The 15045-nt window shown below is 39.4% G+C and overlaps 1 protein-coding gene across 5 annotated transcripts in view; it reads left to right on the top strand.

Annotated features, from left to right (window-relative positions):
- Positions 1-15045, top strand: part of PKN2 (protein kinase N2) — a 157442-nt gene that overhangs the window by 138495 nt on the left and 3902 nt on the right. For all 5 annotated transcript variants that reach the window (XM_005885314.2, XM_014532603.1, XM_014532604.1 and 2 more), the window contains exons 17-19: positions 5852-5914; positions 8028-8104; positions 11120-11262. In XM_005885314.2, the coding sequence (XP_005885376.1) occupies positions 5852-5914; positions 8028-8104; positions 11120-11262 (283 nt within the window). The remainder of the gene's footprint in view (positions 1-5851; positions 5915-8027; positions 8105-11119; positions 11263-15045) is intronic.

Genomic DNA, 15045 nt, shown 5'->3' with positions numbered 1-15045 from the left:
AGAGAAATCTATTTAACAAAGAAGGAAAGAAAGAAAAATCAAAGTATTTTTATAATTGTTATATTATTTTGCTGCCAAAATAAGTTTGCTAAAAATGTATGTATAAAAAACCACCTTAGCATCTTAGAATCACATTTGTTCTAATGGACCTTAGTTAAATATTTTAAATTTTGACAAGTATTTATATAAGATCTAATGTTTTATCAAATAAATATTTCTAAATACTTGCATTTTAAATTTTTTTTCAAATTGTGTTCCATTTTTATAAAAGTAAGTAAACACAGCCCTGGCCGGTTTAGCTCAGTGGAAAGAGCATCGGCCTGCAGACTGAAGGGTCAAGGGTTCGATTCTTGATCCCTGGCTCCCTCCGGGCGCATGCAGTAGACAACCAATCGATGTGTCTCTTTCATATCAATGTTTCTGTTTCTCTGTCTCTTCCCTCCCCTCTAAAGAAATCAGTGAAAAAATATTCTCAGGTGAGGGTTAACAACAACAAAAATAAGTAAACACAAAACATAGCTGTATTATCTACCTGTACATGTAACTGCATTCTAAAACTTTGAAGAACATTCACCAAACTGACAAGAATAGTTATCTCTATGGATGATAGTCACTTGGGGATGAGATGGTAGATCGATAAGTAAAATATTATGTCTTGGGGCAAGGGTATTCTACGTATTTGATAGAGAAAATATCCATGTTTTGCTTGTATAATTAAGAATTGACTCTCCTAAGTGTCTCCTAATAACCTATTCTACACTGAAGACAGATCTACATTTTTAAACTCACTCATTTATTTATTACTTGCCTCCTCATTCAGTATGCCTACCACATATCAGGCATTATGTTAGGCATCTATACTAATAAAAGGGTAATGTGCTAATTAGACCGGACGTCCTTCCAGACAAAGCCACAGTGGCAGGGCCGAGGCAGAGGCGGTTAGGGGCAATCAGGCCAGCAGGGGAGGGCAGTTGGGGGCATTGAGGCCGGCAGAGGAGCAATTAGAGGGTGATCAGGTCGGCAGAGGAGCAATTAGGGGGTGATCAGGTCGGCAGAGGAGCAATTAGGGGGTGATCAGGTCAGCAGGGGAGGGCAGTTGGGAGCGATCAGGCCGGCAGGGGAGCAGTTAGGGGCATCAAGCAGGCAGGCAGAGGCGGTTAGGGGCAATCAGGCAGGCAAGCAGGCAAACAGGAGCCAGAGGTCCCGAATTGTGAGAGGGATGTCCAACTGCCGGTTTAGGCTGATACCTGTGGGATTGGGCCTAAACCAGCAGTCAGACATCCCCCGAGGGGTCCCAGATTGGAGAGGGTGCAGACCGGGCTAAGGGACAAACCCCTCCCTCGTACACGAATTTCGTGCACCGGGCCCCTCTAGTCTTTATATATGTACTAGAGGCCCAATGCACGAAATTCGTGCAAGATTAGGCCTTTCTTCCCCTGGCTGCCGGCACCGGCTTCCCTCTGGCACCTGAGACCCTGGCTTCCCTCATAGCCCCGGCTTCACCTGAAAGGTTGTCCAGAAGGACATCCAGTCTAATTAGCTAATTAGCATATTACGCTTTTATTATTATTATTATATATATATATATAATAATACACACACACACATATATATATATATAGGCAGCTACCATAATGGCCATAACAACCTAATAACTAATTTCTATGATGCCCACTGTGGCCAGCGAACCAGCCCCATCGGGATGGGGACAGCGGCCAACCTCACAGCCCCTCCCCCACCGACCTGTCCCTGATCGGACTCTCCCACCCCAATCAAGAGCGGGGCCTGCTGGCCAAACACCGCCACCCTTACTCCCGGCCAGCCGCACCCCCGAACAGCCCACCCCACCACAGTGGGCCCGCAGCCCTCCCCACAGCCAGCCTGCCCCTGATCGCACCCCCTCAACCCCAATAGGGGGCGGGGCTGGGCGGCCAACCTTCTGCAGCACCTCCCCATGGCCACCCAACCCCTGATCACACACCCCGCCCCAATAGGGGGCAGAGCTGGGGCCAGCCAACCTCCTGCAGCACCTCCCCCCAGCTGGCCACGCCCTCAATGGGCCCCCACCACCCTGATTGGCCCACAGCCCCTCTCCCTGGCCAGCCCCACCACTGATTGCCACCCCACCTCAACAGGGGGTGGGGCTGGCCAGCCAACCTCCCGCAGTCCCTCCCCCAGGTCAGCCCTGCCCCTCCCCCCACCTGGCGCCACCCCAAATCGGCCCCCTTACCTCAATCAGGGGCACTGCCAGCCGGCCAACCACCCATTGCCCCTCCCCCAGGCCACTGGCCCCCGATTGGCACCCCCCACCTACCCCATTTGGTGGTGGGCTGGCTGGCCCACAGCCCCTCCCCATGACCAGCCCCGGCCCCAATCAGCTCCCCAACCCCAATCGGGGGCAGGGCCCACCGGCAATCACCCACAGCCCCTTCCCCCAGCCAGCCCAGCCCTGATCCAGGCTGTGATCGGACCCAATCTGGGCAGACCAACCAGCCAACCTCCCGCCATCTCCTCCTCCTGACAAGCCCAGCCCCGATCTGGCCTGATTGGGGCCAGGCTGGCTGGATCCCACCTGTGCACAAATTCATGCACTGGGCCTCTAGTCTATATATACAAAAGCCTAAGCGACTGTTACAGTGGAACGACCAGTTGCTATGATGCGCACCGCCACTGGGGGGGGGGCAAACACTCAATGCAGGATCTGCCCCCTGGTGGTCAGTGCACTCCTACAGGTGGAGTGCCACTCAGTTAGAAGCTGAGCAGCGGCAGCAGGCCCAGCGGGCCGGGATGAGTGTGAGCAACACAGCGCCCGGCCCCAGTTCGGGCTTCTTCCTGGCTGCCTGCCTCTTGGAGAACTGCTACATCCCTCGGGAGATGTCCAGTTGCCGGCTTAGGCCTGATCCCCGCAAGCCAGGCTGAGATCGGGCCTAAACTGGCAGTCAGACATCCCCTGAGGAGTCCTGAATTGTGAGAGTGCGCAGGCCAGGCTGACACTCAATCAGGAAGAGGGAGTGGGTGGCGCACGCTATGGCCTAGGGATTCCAGGAACTGCAAGCCTAGAGCTTGCTTTCCAATAAAAAAAATTGGAAAAAGAAAAAGCGGCTGGATGCTGCCGCCCTGGGAAGAGCGACTCCAGGAGGGAAAAGCCTCCCCAGGCCCCACCCAGCCTGGCTGGTGTGCTGCGAAGGACCACGCACCAACCTTGGCGGTGGCCCCCATTCCACTGCCCCTTGGTCCTGCGGCTCACGGCCAGTGGTGTGCAGGAAGCACAGCCCCTCTGACTCCAAAGCCGGTCGCTCCGATAGCTGCTCCCCATCCCGCTCCACAGTGGATGCAGTGCTGCCGGGCCCATGCCACATCAGCTCCAGCTTCCAGCTTCCAGCTTCCTGCCTGCCCCTTCGTATACTATGTGCAGTCAGGGGCATGGCTTCGGTCTCCCTGGCCAACAGCGCCACAGCACAGCCAGAGAGTGGCAGGACACAGCCACCAGCGCTGACTGGGATTGATTTGGCCGTATGACTGACGTCATGTGCAGTTATACTGCATGTTTACATTTGTAGGGAAGCAGGGCAGCCTGCTCCTGCTGCCTAGGCCACCTTCTAGACCAGCGGTTCTCAACCTGCACTATGCTTTAATTATGTTCAATTTGTAACAATGAAATTGGGGGTCACCACATTAGGAAGGTTGAGAACCACTGTTCTAGACTAAGAAAGGCCCACTGATCTCTGTGTTTCTCCTGCCGTCCGGAATCAAAACCTCTTGGGGATGAATGATCCCAGCGATGTCCCCAGCACATACTCAGTGTCACTGTCACAGACATTCCCAGTCATTACAGCCCGTTCCTCAGCCCGCAGTGCCATGCTCCACCCACTGCCCCTCCTCAACTGTCACCCCCTGAGGACCACCTTAGGTTATCCTATCTGAAATGTGAGCAAGATCTCAAATGCCCCCCTGTTTTTTTTTTCAATAGCTCCCTTGCCCTACCTTATTTCCTCTAAAAACCTTGCATTTTAAAAATATATATTTGATTGATTTCAGAGAGGGAAATAGAGATAGAAACATCAATGATGATAGAGAATCATTGATTGGCTGCCTCCTGCACATTCCAAACTGGGGATCGAAATCTATTGTGGCCTTTTCCCCCGGCCGGCAGGCCACGATCAGCGGTGAGGGCAGGAGGAGGGAAACCGAATCGACCCTGATCGCCAGCCAGGCTTAGGGACCCCACCCGTGCACAAATTTCTTGCACCAGGCTTCTAGTTTAGTATAAACAATGAAAAAGACATACATGGTCCTGTTCTTCTCAAGAGTTAGTATTCTAGCTGGGGCAAGTTTTTCTAAGATCCAAATTCATTTATCCAATTTCTAAACCTCTTCACCTGCCCCAAGACAATTCAGAGTCAACAAATCTAAGGCCAAACTCATTTTCCCAATACAACTTTGGCTACTCCTGTATTTTTTTTACCTATTCATTGCACTAAGAAGGAAACCTTGAGAGTCATCTTAAGCTTTTCCTCTTCCTCATCCTCACAGCCAATGAGACTCTTAACACATTGCGTACCGCATAGAAATCTCTAAGATATACGCCAGGGACCGCACGTTTTTGGGCAAACTGCACGTTATTTAAATCATCATAATGCACTTTAGGTGTTGTTTTTCAATAATTATAACATTTTTATTTACAAAAACAATTAAACAATTAAAGTTCCTAGTACTTTTTTAATGTATGGTACTGAGTAAAACATTTTCCTCTATGAAGAGGGACCAAACAAAATTTACATAAGTATCTAGATTCGCTCCTTTTTCCATGGGCGTAAAAAACGAGAACACTCGTGAGCGGTCCTTAACAGATGGCGCGTGAAACACGAGAAAACTGAGCGGTATGAAATGTGTTAAGTCCTGTCATGCTAGTTTTAAAATTTCTCTTAAATCTATCCTTGCTTTCTCTTTGTTAGTACTACAATGAAGGTTCTCACAATTTCCATCTGTACTATCCTAATGGCCTTATCTATTATTTTCTCCTCTGGATATCTACCTACTTTTACTCCAACCTTCATGATAATATCAGAAATATCTAACAAATCTGATTAAAATAGTTTGATTCTCTATCACAAAGAGAAAAACTTTCAGTATCCATAATGTCTCAAGATCCTTCACAACTTGATCCCAAGCTGTCTTTCCAGCCTCCTCTCTCGTTACTTCTTCCCCATTTTTTACTTCAGCCACAGTAAACATTACTGTTTTCAAAAATATTATGCCTCTTACACCTCTATTTCCTTCTCAAGGGAATGACCTGTATTTCCCCTATGAAAGTTTTCTTCACACTGTCCTTCTGCCCTTACGGCATATTGTAATTTCTCCTACAGACCAGGTTGAAGGACTACAGTGGAAGCCATCAGGCAAAGTTAATGGCTTCCATTGCAGAGATTGTATTTTTCCTTTAATATGTTTTTGTTGATTTTCTTGTCTTTCTTTTTTTTTTTTTTTTGAGACAGAAGAAGGGAGAGGGAGAGAGAGAAACATTAATCGGTTACCTCCATATGCACCCCTACTGGGGATCAAACCAGCAACCTGGGTATGTGCTCTGACTGGGAATCGAACCAGCAACCTTTTGGTACACAGGATAATGCTCAACCAACTGTGCCACAGCAGGCAGGGCTTGCTTTTTTTTTTTCTTTTTCTTTTTTTCTCCTAATATTTAGCACATTTCTTACTATGTCTGGCATATAGTAAAAACTAAATAAATATTTGTGAAATTAGTTAACTATGGAATTCTGCTTTGAAGCATAAAAGTATAAACTAGGATTCAAGAGCAGTGGAATTTATTAAACATTTCTTATTTAATTCTTAGATTTTATGCTGCATGTGTAGTTCTTGGGCTACAGTATTTACATGAACACAAAATTGTTTATAGGTAAGTGAAGTTTTGATGCTTAATGGCTTACTTTGGTGTGTATTAGAACTAAAGATAATTAAGAAGGATATTTTGTGTTTAATCAGCTTCTTAATTTTCTCTTTTATATAAGTGACCTCGCAAAAGTTAAATTCCAGTTTTGAAAGACATGGTTAACACAGGAATTATATGATGGACCTCTTTGTTCCTGAACCTCTGCCCATTATGTAATTATAGTAGTCAAATTATGAGTTGGCCTCTGATAATATAATTCACCAACAATATTCATCCTGGTGAATATTTTTTTTTTTTTTTTTAGCATTTGATCAAGGATTACTTCATTATTTTTACTCAGGCCTTAATTATAAACACATAGGCTACAGCAACAGTGGTGCTGGGGTCCAGCCCCAGCAGGTCCAAGGGTTCCCAAAGGTGTGGACAGAGTTGGCAAAGAAGGAATGACACGGAGGCAGCGTTCAGTTGATCAGCATGGTTGGGTTCTCTCGCCTGGTTCTAGCCAGGATCTCCAGCCAGGTTCTATCTTTTTTTCTTTTTTTTTTTTCTTTTTTTTTTCTTTTTGTTCTGTCAACTGATTTTTTTTTAAATATATTTTATTGATTTTTTACAGAGAGGAAGGGAGAGAGATAGAAAGTCAGAAACATCGATGAGAGAGAAACATCGACCAGCTGCCTCCTGCACATCTCCCACTGGGGATGTGCCTGCAACCCAGGTACATGCCCTTGACCGGAATCGAACCTGGGACCTTTCAGTCCGCAGGCCGACACTCTATCCACTGAGCCAAACCGGTTTCGGCTTTTTTTTTTAAATATATTTTTTTATTGATTTCAGAGAGGAAGGGAGAAGGATAGAAAGATAGAAACATCAATGATGAGAGAGAATCATTGATCGGCTGCCTCCTGCATGCCCCCCACTGGGGATCGAGCCCACAACCCAGGCATGTGCCCTTGGCCGGAATCGAACCTAGGACCCTTCAGTCCGCAGGCCGATGCTCTATCCACTGAGCCAAACCAGCTAGGGCATCCTGGTGAATATTTTACATTCAACTTCAGAAAACTTCTGTAAAACTAGTACTACTCAAAATTTTTTCATTTTAAGATTAGTAGCTTGTACCAGAGTGCAAAGCATCACCTGCTGCTTCATTAATTAAGTCTTGCTGTCAACTAAACAGTGTATTTTGGTGACAACTTATTTATGTCTGGTGCAGGCTCCTTATCAAATTGCAGAACCAGAACAACTAGTTCATAGCCCAGCAACTAGTCTATGGGCCACACTTTGAATAGCATTGCTCTAGACCAGCAATTTTCAAACTTTTTCATCTCATGGCACTCATAAACTAATTACTAAAATTCTACAGCACACCAAAAAATATATTTTTGCTGATCTGAATAATTTTGATTCATTCATATCAGATGGCTATTGTTGTGTTGACTGTTGTCATTTTTTTATTGACAATCTAAGGGAAAAGAGGTTAGTGCCCTGACTAAACAATCAAATATTGCATGCTTTAAAAATTCTTGCAGCACACCACTGGAAAATCGCTGCTTTGGAGTAGACATATGGAAAGCCAGTCAGAATTAGGAGACTATAAACATTAGTTTACTCAAACTTCTAACAATATTTTCCAGGTAAGGGTATCCTCATGGTCCTGTTTTACTCACAGGATAAACTATTTTTAACTTAATTTGTAATCATTTAGTATGGATAGATAGCTTTCTCTTTATTTTGAATTACTCTCTTAGAGAGTTAAACCTGCCCCCTAACACCTTCTTTGTACTGTTAGACATTTCTTTTTTATGGATGGTGTATAGGCAAATGCTTAAATTTCTTTCATGTTTTTAAGTATATATTTAAATAGAGAAAACATTCTTTATTAAATACATTCTTCTTATTCTATATAATGAAAATTATTCAGAAACTATATTATGTAGAGTAATACATTTTTCAAATGAAAGAAAAATGAATGTTTCTAATATAGTATTTAAATCTCAAATCACAATTTGAAAAAGTTGTTTTTAGCAAAGAGAAAGTATGGCTCCTAATGAAATGAATTTTTTACTACATTTTCTACTGATTTTATTGATTTTTTTATTTGCATTTTTTTAATCCTGAACAGAGATTTGAAATTGGATAACTTATTGCTAGATACAGAAGGCTTTGTGAAAATTGCTGATTTTGGCCTTTGCAAAGAAGGTAATTAGACATTTTAAAGTTTCTTTTTTTAATATATTACTATTCCTTTGTACTTTGGTAGTTTTCAAGTTTGTCTATGGAAAGTAGAATGTATTTTTAACTTAATTTATTCTTTATTAAAACATTATGGATTATTCATATAACCTAATTGTCACATATTAAGAATTCTGTGGGTATGAATAAAGTTAGGTTTTCAGAAGTCAGAGTATAAAACAAAGATTCTCTTTGTATGATTAATAATTCTATCACTATTCTATAAAAACATTGGTTAAGCACCAAAGTTTTCATTATGCTGGGACTATAGAGTAAATTAAATAAACCTAATAATTTCTCTCTAGCTTCTTAAAACTTTTAACACTTTTAAATAGGAAAAATATATATCAAGAATCCTTTCTATATATTCAAAAGTAAATAAATAAGTAAACTGGGGAAATTTGAATCAGAGGTAGCATAAGGAAGTGTACAGAGCTCGGACTTAGGTACCAGATAGTCTTAGGTTTTGTATCCTAGTTCTGCTACTTATTTGCTCTGTATCTTTGGAGGAGTTACTTTTAACCTCGTTGAGTATTTCCTCAGTTATAAAATAAATGTAATCATCCTGTTTAGGAGTATTTTGAGAATTGGAGATAAGTATGTGACACAGTGCTTACTTAATATATGGTAAATAGGTATTCTTTCTTATCTTTACATTTAATACATTGTATTGTTAGGAACATTATCTGCCTGCCCCTCCACATTGGTAGCTTCTTATTTCTTATTCAGCTTTGTTTCTATAGCATATAGTATAGTGCTTGGCACATCTTAAGTATTCAGTGAATGTTCAGTTAATAAGTAGTTAGATGATGCCCTGGCTGGTGTTGCAGTGGTTAGAGCATCAACCTGCACACTAGAGGGACACAGGTTCGATTCCAGGTCCAGGGCACATACCTTGGTTGCAGGTTCCATCCCTGCCCCCAGTTGGGGCATGTGTGTGAGGCAACCAATCGATGTGTTTCTCTCACATCAATGTCTGTCTGTCTGTCTGTCTGTCTGTCTCTCTCTCTCTATCTCTCAGAATCAATGGAAAAAATGTCCTCACTCTGGGTGAGGATTAAAAATAATATTAAGTAGTTAGATGAATGAATGAATGAAAGAACAGATGAACTTTGTGAGTATATGTCCATTAGTTACCCACTGACCTCCTAATTACTGAGTTCAATAAAGTTTTTTTCTCTTACTGGACTTCTCTGAATTGAACAATGTTGATTTAAATAATTTTGTTCTTTGCCATCTGCCCTTAGACCATTGCTCTTCACTGCTAGTTTTTAACTAGCAATTATATATTAATGATCCTCAAATCTATTATTTCCCTTCCTAACATATATATTCAGCTGTCTACTAGACAGCTCTACCTGAATAGTCAATAAGTATCTCAAATGCTATATATTAAAAAAAATAGTTTCTTTTCCTTAGTCTAATTCATAGTTGATGGTGCCACAGTCCTCTCAGTCTCCCAGTTTGAAAATGTGGAATTATCCTGAACTCTGTCCTCTTCTCTACTCTCCATATCTAGTTAGTCATCAAATTGTGCTGACATCTGTATATATTGGTTTTTCTTCAATTTCCTGTAAGCTCCTTAAAGACAAGAATTGTGTCTTACTCTCATTTTTATGTCCCCACCACGGCATGGATGCCAAGAATATAATAGGTATTCAGAAAGTATGTATTCAATAACCAGAATAAGTGTATATTTCTCATTGTCATAAAATAGATATAGTACATTATCATAGTAATAGCTAGCCATTTTTGAGCACTTACTATGTGCCAAGCACTTTGCTTCATATGCTGCATATCCAGTTAAATTATAACTATCTTGTGAAAGTTGGTAATACAGCAGAGGAAAACAGGCTTTGAGGTAAGACAACTTTCCCATGCTCTCATGGCTAACAAGTGGCAAAGCTGGTTTTTAAACTCAGATCTTTATGACTCCAGAGCCTGATGTTAACTACTTACATGGAGTTCTACCAATTTGAAGTCTTAGGTAATTGGGCTTACTTTCAATTTCCTTTAAATTTATCAGAATGAATGAAATATAACTATATTACTATAAGTGACATGATATACAGTATATGCATTACATTAAAATATTAAGATTTTATAATATTACCATTTAAAAATTAAGAGGGAAAAGTTAGAGTAGTTTTATGCAAAAAGTATGACATGTTTTAGTTGTATGACCAGGGCACAGAATAAAAATAAAGAAATTAGTTCTATTTCCATCTTTGTTAACTTTTTCCTAATCTTGGCCAAGGCATTTAAAAGGATTGTGTAGAACTTACGTATATAGATATTATATCAAGTCTTCTTACAAATAATATTTTTGAAGAAAGAGTAATATGACCAATGTTAAAGAAATTTTGCAAAAAAATTTCTCACCCTTTAAGTCTTGGTCTTAACGGGCATAATTAAGTTAATCTCAAATAAAACTTAGTAAATGCAAACCTTTTCATATTTAGAATTAAGGTCTTTTCATTTAAGTTCTTTCATAAGAAAACAATTATGAGCTTTTAATACTTCAGAATACATTGAGACATCTTCAATATGTAGAATGTATATTTGATTAAGTAAATTATGAGGAACATATGTTTGAAAACTAGTTAACTAAAAATATTAATACCATATCTCTATATTATGTAACATCTTTGGTGAACTCTTGATTTTCCAGGTGTTTGCTTTGTGGTATTTTCCAAATTATATTTAATGTTATTTTTATAATGAAGCAAATAAACTTACTAAAAAAGATTGAATTGAAAAAATGATAAAACTTGAAATTCACAGTCACTTGTGACTTTTAATGACAAGAAAGAGAAAATAAGTTAATAAAGTATGGAAGTCATTTTTACCCATTAATTAAATAATAAGGTTGCTATTTAGCATAGTTTTCTCAATACCAACTTTTAACATTTTCTTTAAAAGCCTTTGGTATATCTTGAGTTTGGTCACCATGCACTAATATTTAAATTTTACCTTTTTCAGGAATGGGATATGGAGATAGAACAAGCACATTTTGTGGCACTCCTGAATTTCTTGCCCCAGAAGTATTAACGGAAACATCTTATACAAGGGCTGTAGATTGGTGGGGCCTTGGTGTACTTATATATGAAATGCTTGTTGGAGAGGTAAGCAGTATAAAGTAGTGAGAAAGAAAAGAAGAAAGATGATTGAAAGAACAAAACATGTCATTTATAAAACTACTTAATATGTCTCATGCATAAATGGAACTTAAGTTTCATAAATATTTATAGTGTACTAATAATTGCCTATGATTCTGTATTACCTTCACTGTCTTTTTTAGATTTTTATGTCATCTGTGGAATGCATTACCAGTATTTTGAAAATAGTTTCTTATATTTTGGTATTGCTATGTTATGATTCTAAGATATAATATAACTGAATATTTCATAGGGAATAGAATAACAGGAAAACTAATAAACAGATGTCATGTATACCTGTAAAGAAAAGTCAGGCCCTAACCAGTTTGGCTCAGTGGATAGAGCATCGGCCTGTGGACTCAAGGGTCCCAGGTTCGATTCTGGTCAAGGGCATGTACCTTGGTTGCAGGCACATACCTAGTAGGGAGTGTGCAGGAGGCAGCTGATTGATGTTTCTCTCTCATTGATGTTTCTAACTCTCTATCCCTCTCCCTTCCTCTCTGTAAAAAATCAATAAAATATATTTAAAAAAAAAAAAGAAAAGTCAGCTATACCTTAGTCAAAAACAAATGTTACTTTCAAAAACAGGATAGCAGAATTGAAAAGATTAACTTTCTAACTATTTTCTTTAGATTAACTTGATACATTTCTGGGGATAACTTAGTTGTTCACAGAAATTTTACCACTGAGGAAAGTGAATTATATCTAATAAATAAAGCAGTAGTAAGAGGCTAATCTGTTTTGTTATAAATTGTTGGATATGATAAATTAGGGTGGAATTGGGAAAGAGTCCATATTTAAATAAGTAATTGAAAACTACTTAGAGAATCTTGATGATCTCAAGATGCAAGAAAAATTATCTTATTGGATTGGTTCATTGTTCTAGTTTCTCTGGTGCCAACAACTTTTCTTGGCATGAATAAATGAATGAAGGAATGACCAAATTATTGAATGTCAGAAATTTCGAAAATTTTTCTCTGTGATTGTCATGTACCCAAACAAACAAATAAATGATTTCAGTTCATCCAAACAACATTGGAGTGAATACTTGGAAAAGGAGGGAAAGAAATAGCTAATTAAAAGGTTTATCATGTGCTAGGCACTATTCTGTGTGCTTTATAAATTTTAGCGTATTTAATTTTTCAGCAACCTTTAATAAGCTCAATATTAATCTACATTCATTTTCAGATACATAAATGGAAACAGAACTTGAGTAACTTGCTCAAAGTCTCACAACTGTCATGGGGTAGGGCTTGGATTTTAAACCTGGTTGTCTGAAAACCATTATATTTTGCTACCTGCAGGATAGGGTATTGAAGCCACCCAATCTTGTTTCTGTCCTTAGACTGATGGTTCAGAACTAAATTTTTTACCTCTATTTAGGAAAGGTGCTGTATGCTGTTTTAGGATTGAAAGATGTATTTTATCCCTAATCCTGGGTGGTCTTTACTTTCTAAGAGAGCCAGAGTATGTATTCATCGTAGTTGTTTCTGTAAACTCTGGCATACTTGAAATCCCTTTTGAAAGTAACATATTTGTTGCTTTGTGTTTTTTTTAAGTGTAGCATTCAGATACATATGAAAATTAATTAAGTTACTAAAAATTATATGCTTGCTTAAAATTTACCCCTCCATATTAGAGATGACATGCAAAAAATATGTTTATTACAAAATAATAGAGAATTAAGAGCCAGTTGATTATACTTCCTCCATTTCTAAAGTGACTGGAGGATTGGCAGTGAACAAGTGAGGAAGCTACTGTTCCATATTTTTTTTTTAAAAGAGCTTCTAATTAATTAAGACAATGGAGCTATCTATTACTTCCGAATTGCTTTTTGGAATTCCGTTTATTTTTAACACCTCCATAAGAGGATAGTTGGGAAAAGAGCTAAACTTAAAACTCATCAGTATGCTTTATAATTTTATAGCATTGGTGAAATTTTAGCAATCACATTTTTTAAACTATTATAAGAGTGAGGTTTGGCTAAAGTTTATATCTAATTTCTCTGTCATTTACAAATAATTGAAAACTCCCTGAACATATCCTGCATATTCAAATTTGTATTTGAAAAAATTTTTAAATCTTTATTTTTGAAGGTATTACAGATGTCCCCTTTTTCCCCGCTATTGACCCCTTCTAGCCTGCCGCTGCCTCCCCCCTCCCCCCCAGGCCTTCACCACCCTATTGTCTGTGTTCATGGATTATACATGCAAGTTCTTTGGTTGATCTCTTCCCATCCACCCCTCCTTCCCTCTGAGATCCAGCAGCCTGTTTCATGCTTCTATGTCTCTGGATCTATTTTGTTCATCAGTTTATTTTGTTCATTAGATTCCACATATGAGGGAAATCATGTGATACTTGTTTTGAAATTTCCTTTGTATTTGTACAAGTTTTGAGGACTGGAAAGACTACAGAAATAAACTAATGAATGTACCAGGTTTCCTTTCCCTCTGCCAAATGGGGAATCACAGAAGTAACCTTACATACTGGAGTTAGATGCTTGACATCTGAACAGATAGTTGCATTTTTACATGTGTTTAAAACACATTTGTTGTGTTTTGTTGTTAGCTTATAATCTATTTGAAGAAACAAAGAACTTTAACATCTTAACAAATATGAAGATAAACTTTTACTTATAGAATGACATTTTAAACACAAAGTTGACTGATCAAGTCAACAAAAGTGCTTTGTATTACCACTTGAAGTTCTGATTGCAAATCCTTGTGAAATAGAATTTTTCCCTGACTTACCTCCATTCCTGAAACAAATTATATTGTCCCATATACTAGGTATTTGATTTATGTATTTTGAATGAGTGAATGAATAAACTAAAGTTTTGGTAACTGAAAAGTTTGAAATTACCTTAGATATGCACAGTAGGATGGGCAGCTCAGCTTTAGGAAGTTGGGTTCTGAATTCATTTTCACAGATTCCTCAGGTCAAAGATCCCTCTTACTCCATTGATACTTGGAATTACTGCTTGGTTCTTAGTCTTTAATATCTTATAGGAAGTGAGCAATCAATTCTAAACCATCTGAAATTCTGAGGTGATAAGCCATTTTGTATAACTACATTTTTAGCATGGTTGAGAGTTTATTTCTTTGTATATCAAAGAGTCATTATTGTCATTCTGAGTAATAATTTTAATACTCTGCTGCTTACTGAAATGCCCCAAGATCTGTTGTGTATAGAGCATAAAATATGCCTGGGAATAGGTAGTTTTTTCTCTTAATTTTGTTGGCAACTGCTGCTTAGTGCAGTCATTATGTGACATCTGCAAATTTTCTAGTTGTGTTTTGTAACTATTTAATACTGACTGTGAAATTCAAAGCATATCAATATCTGATCCATTTTCACAAACTGTGCTTCCCTCCATAGTAACACTTACTACCATATTTACCTTACCCATTTTCTTCTGTCTTTCCACAATATTGAGCTTCTTAAAGATTGTTTATTATCTACATGTTTCCCACTAGGTAGTAAGTACTTAAAAGATTTACTGTCTGGCTATATAAATGAATGAAATAAAATGGGATGAAATTAAAAATTATACTAGAGGCCTGGTGCATGAAATTCGTGCACTAGGAGGGGGACGGGGGATCCCTCAGCTTGGCCTGCACCCTCTTGCAGTCCGGGAGCCCTCGGGGGATGTCCAGCTGCCAGCTTAGGCCCGCTCCCTGCACAGGCCTAACCCGGGAGTCAAACATCCTTAGCACTGCCACGGAGGCGGGAGAGGTTACCACTGCTGTG

The sequence above is a fragment of the Myotis brandtii genome, unplaced genomic scaffold (assembly GCF_000412655.1).
Source record: "Myotis brandtii unplaced genomic scaffold, ASM41265v1 scaffold90, whole genome shotgun sequence".
NCBI lineage: Eukaryota > Metazoa > Chordata > Mammalia > Chiroptera > Vespertilionidae > Myotis > Myotis brandtii.
This window is presented reverse-complemented; position numbering and strand designations above follow the sequence as displayed.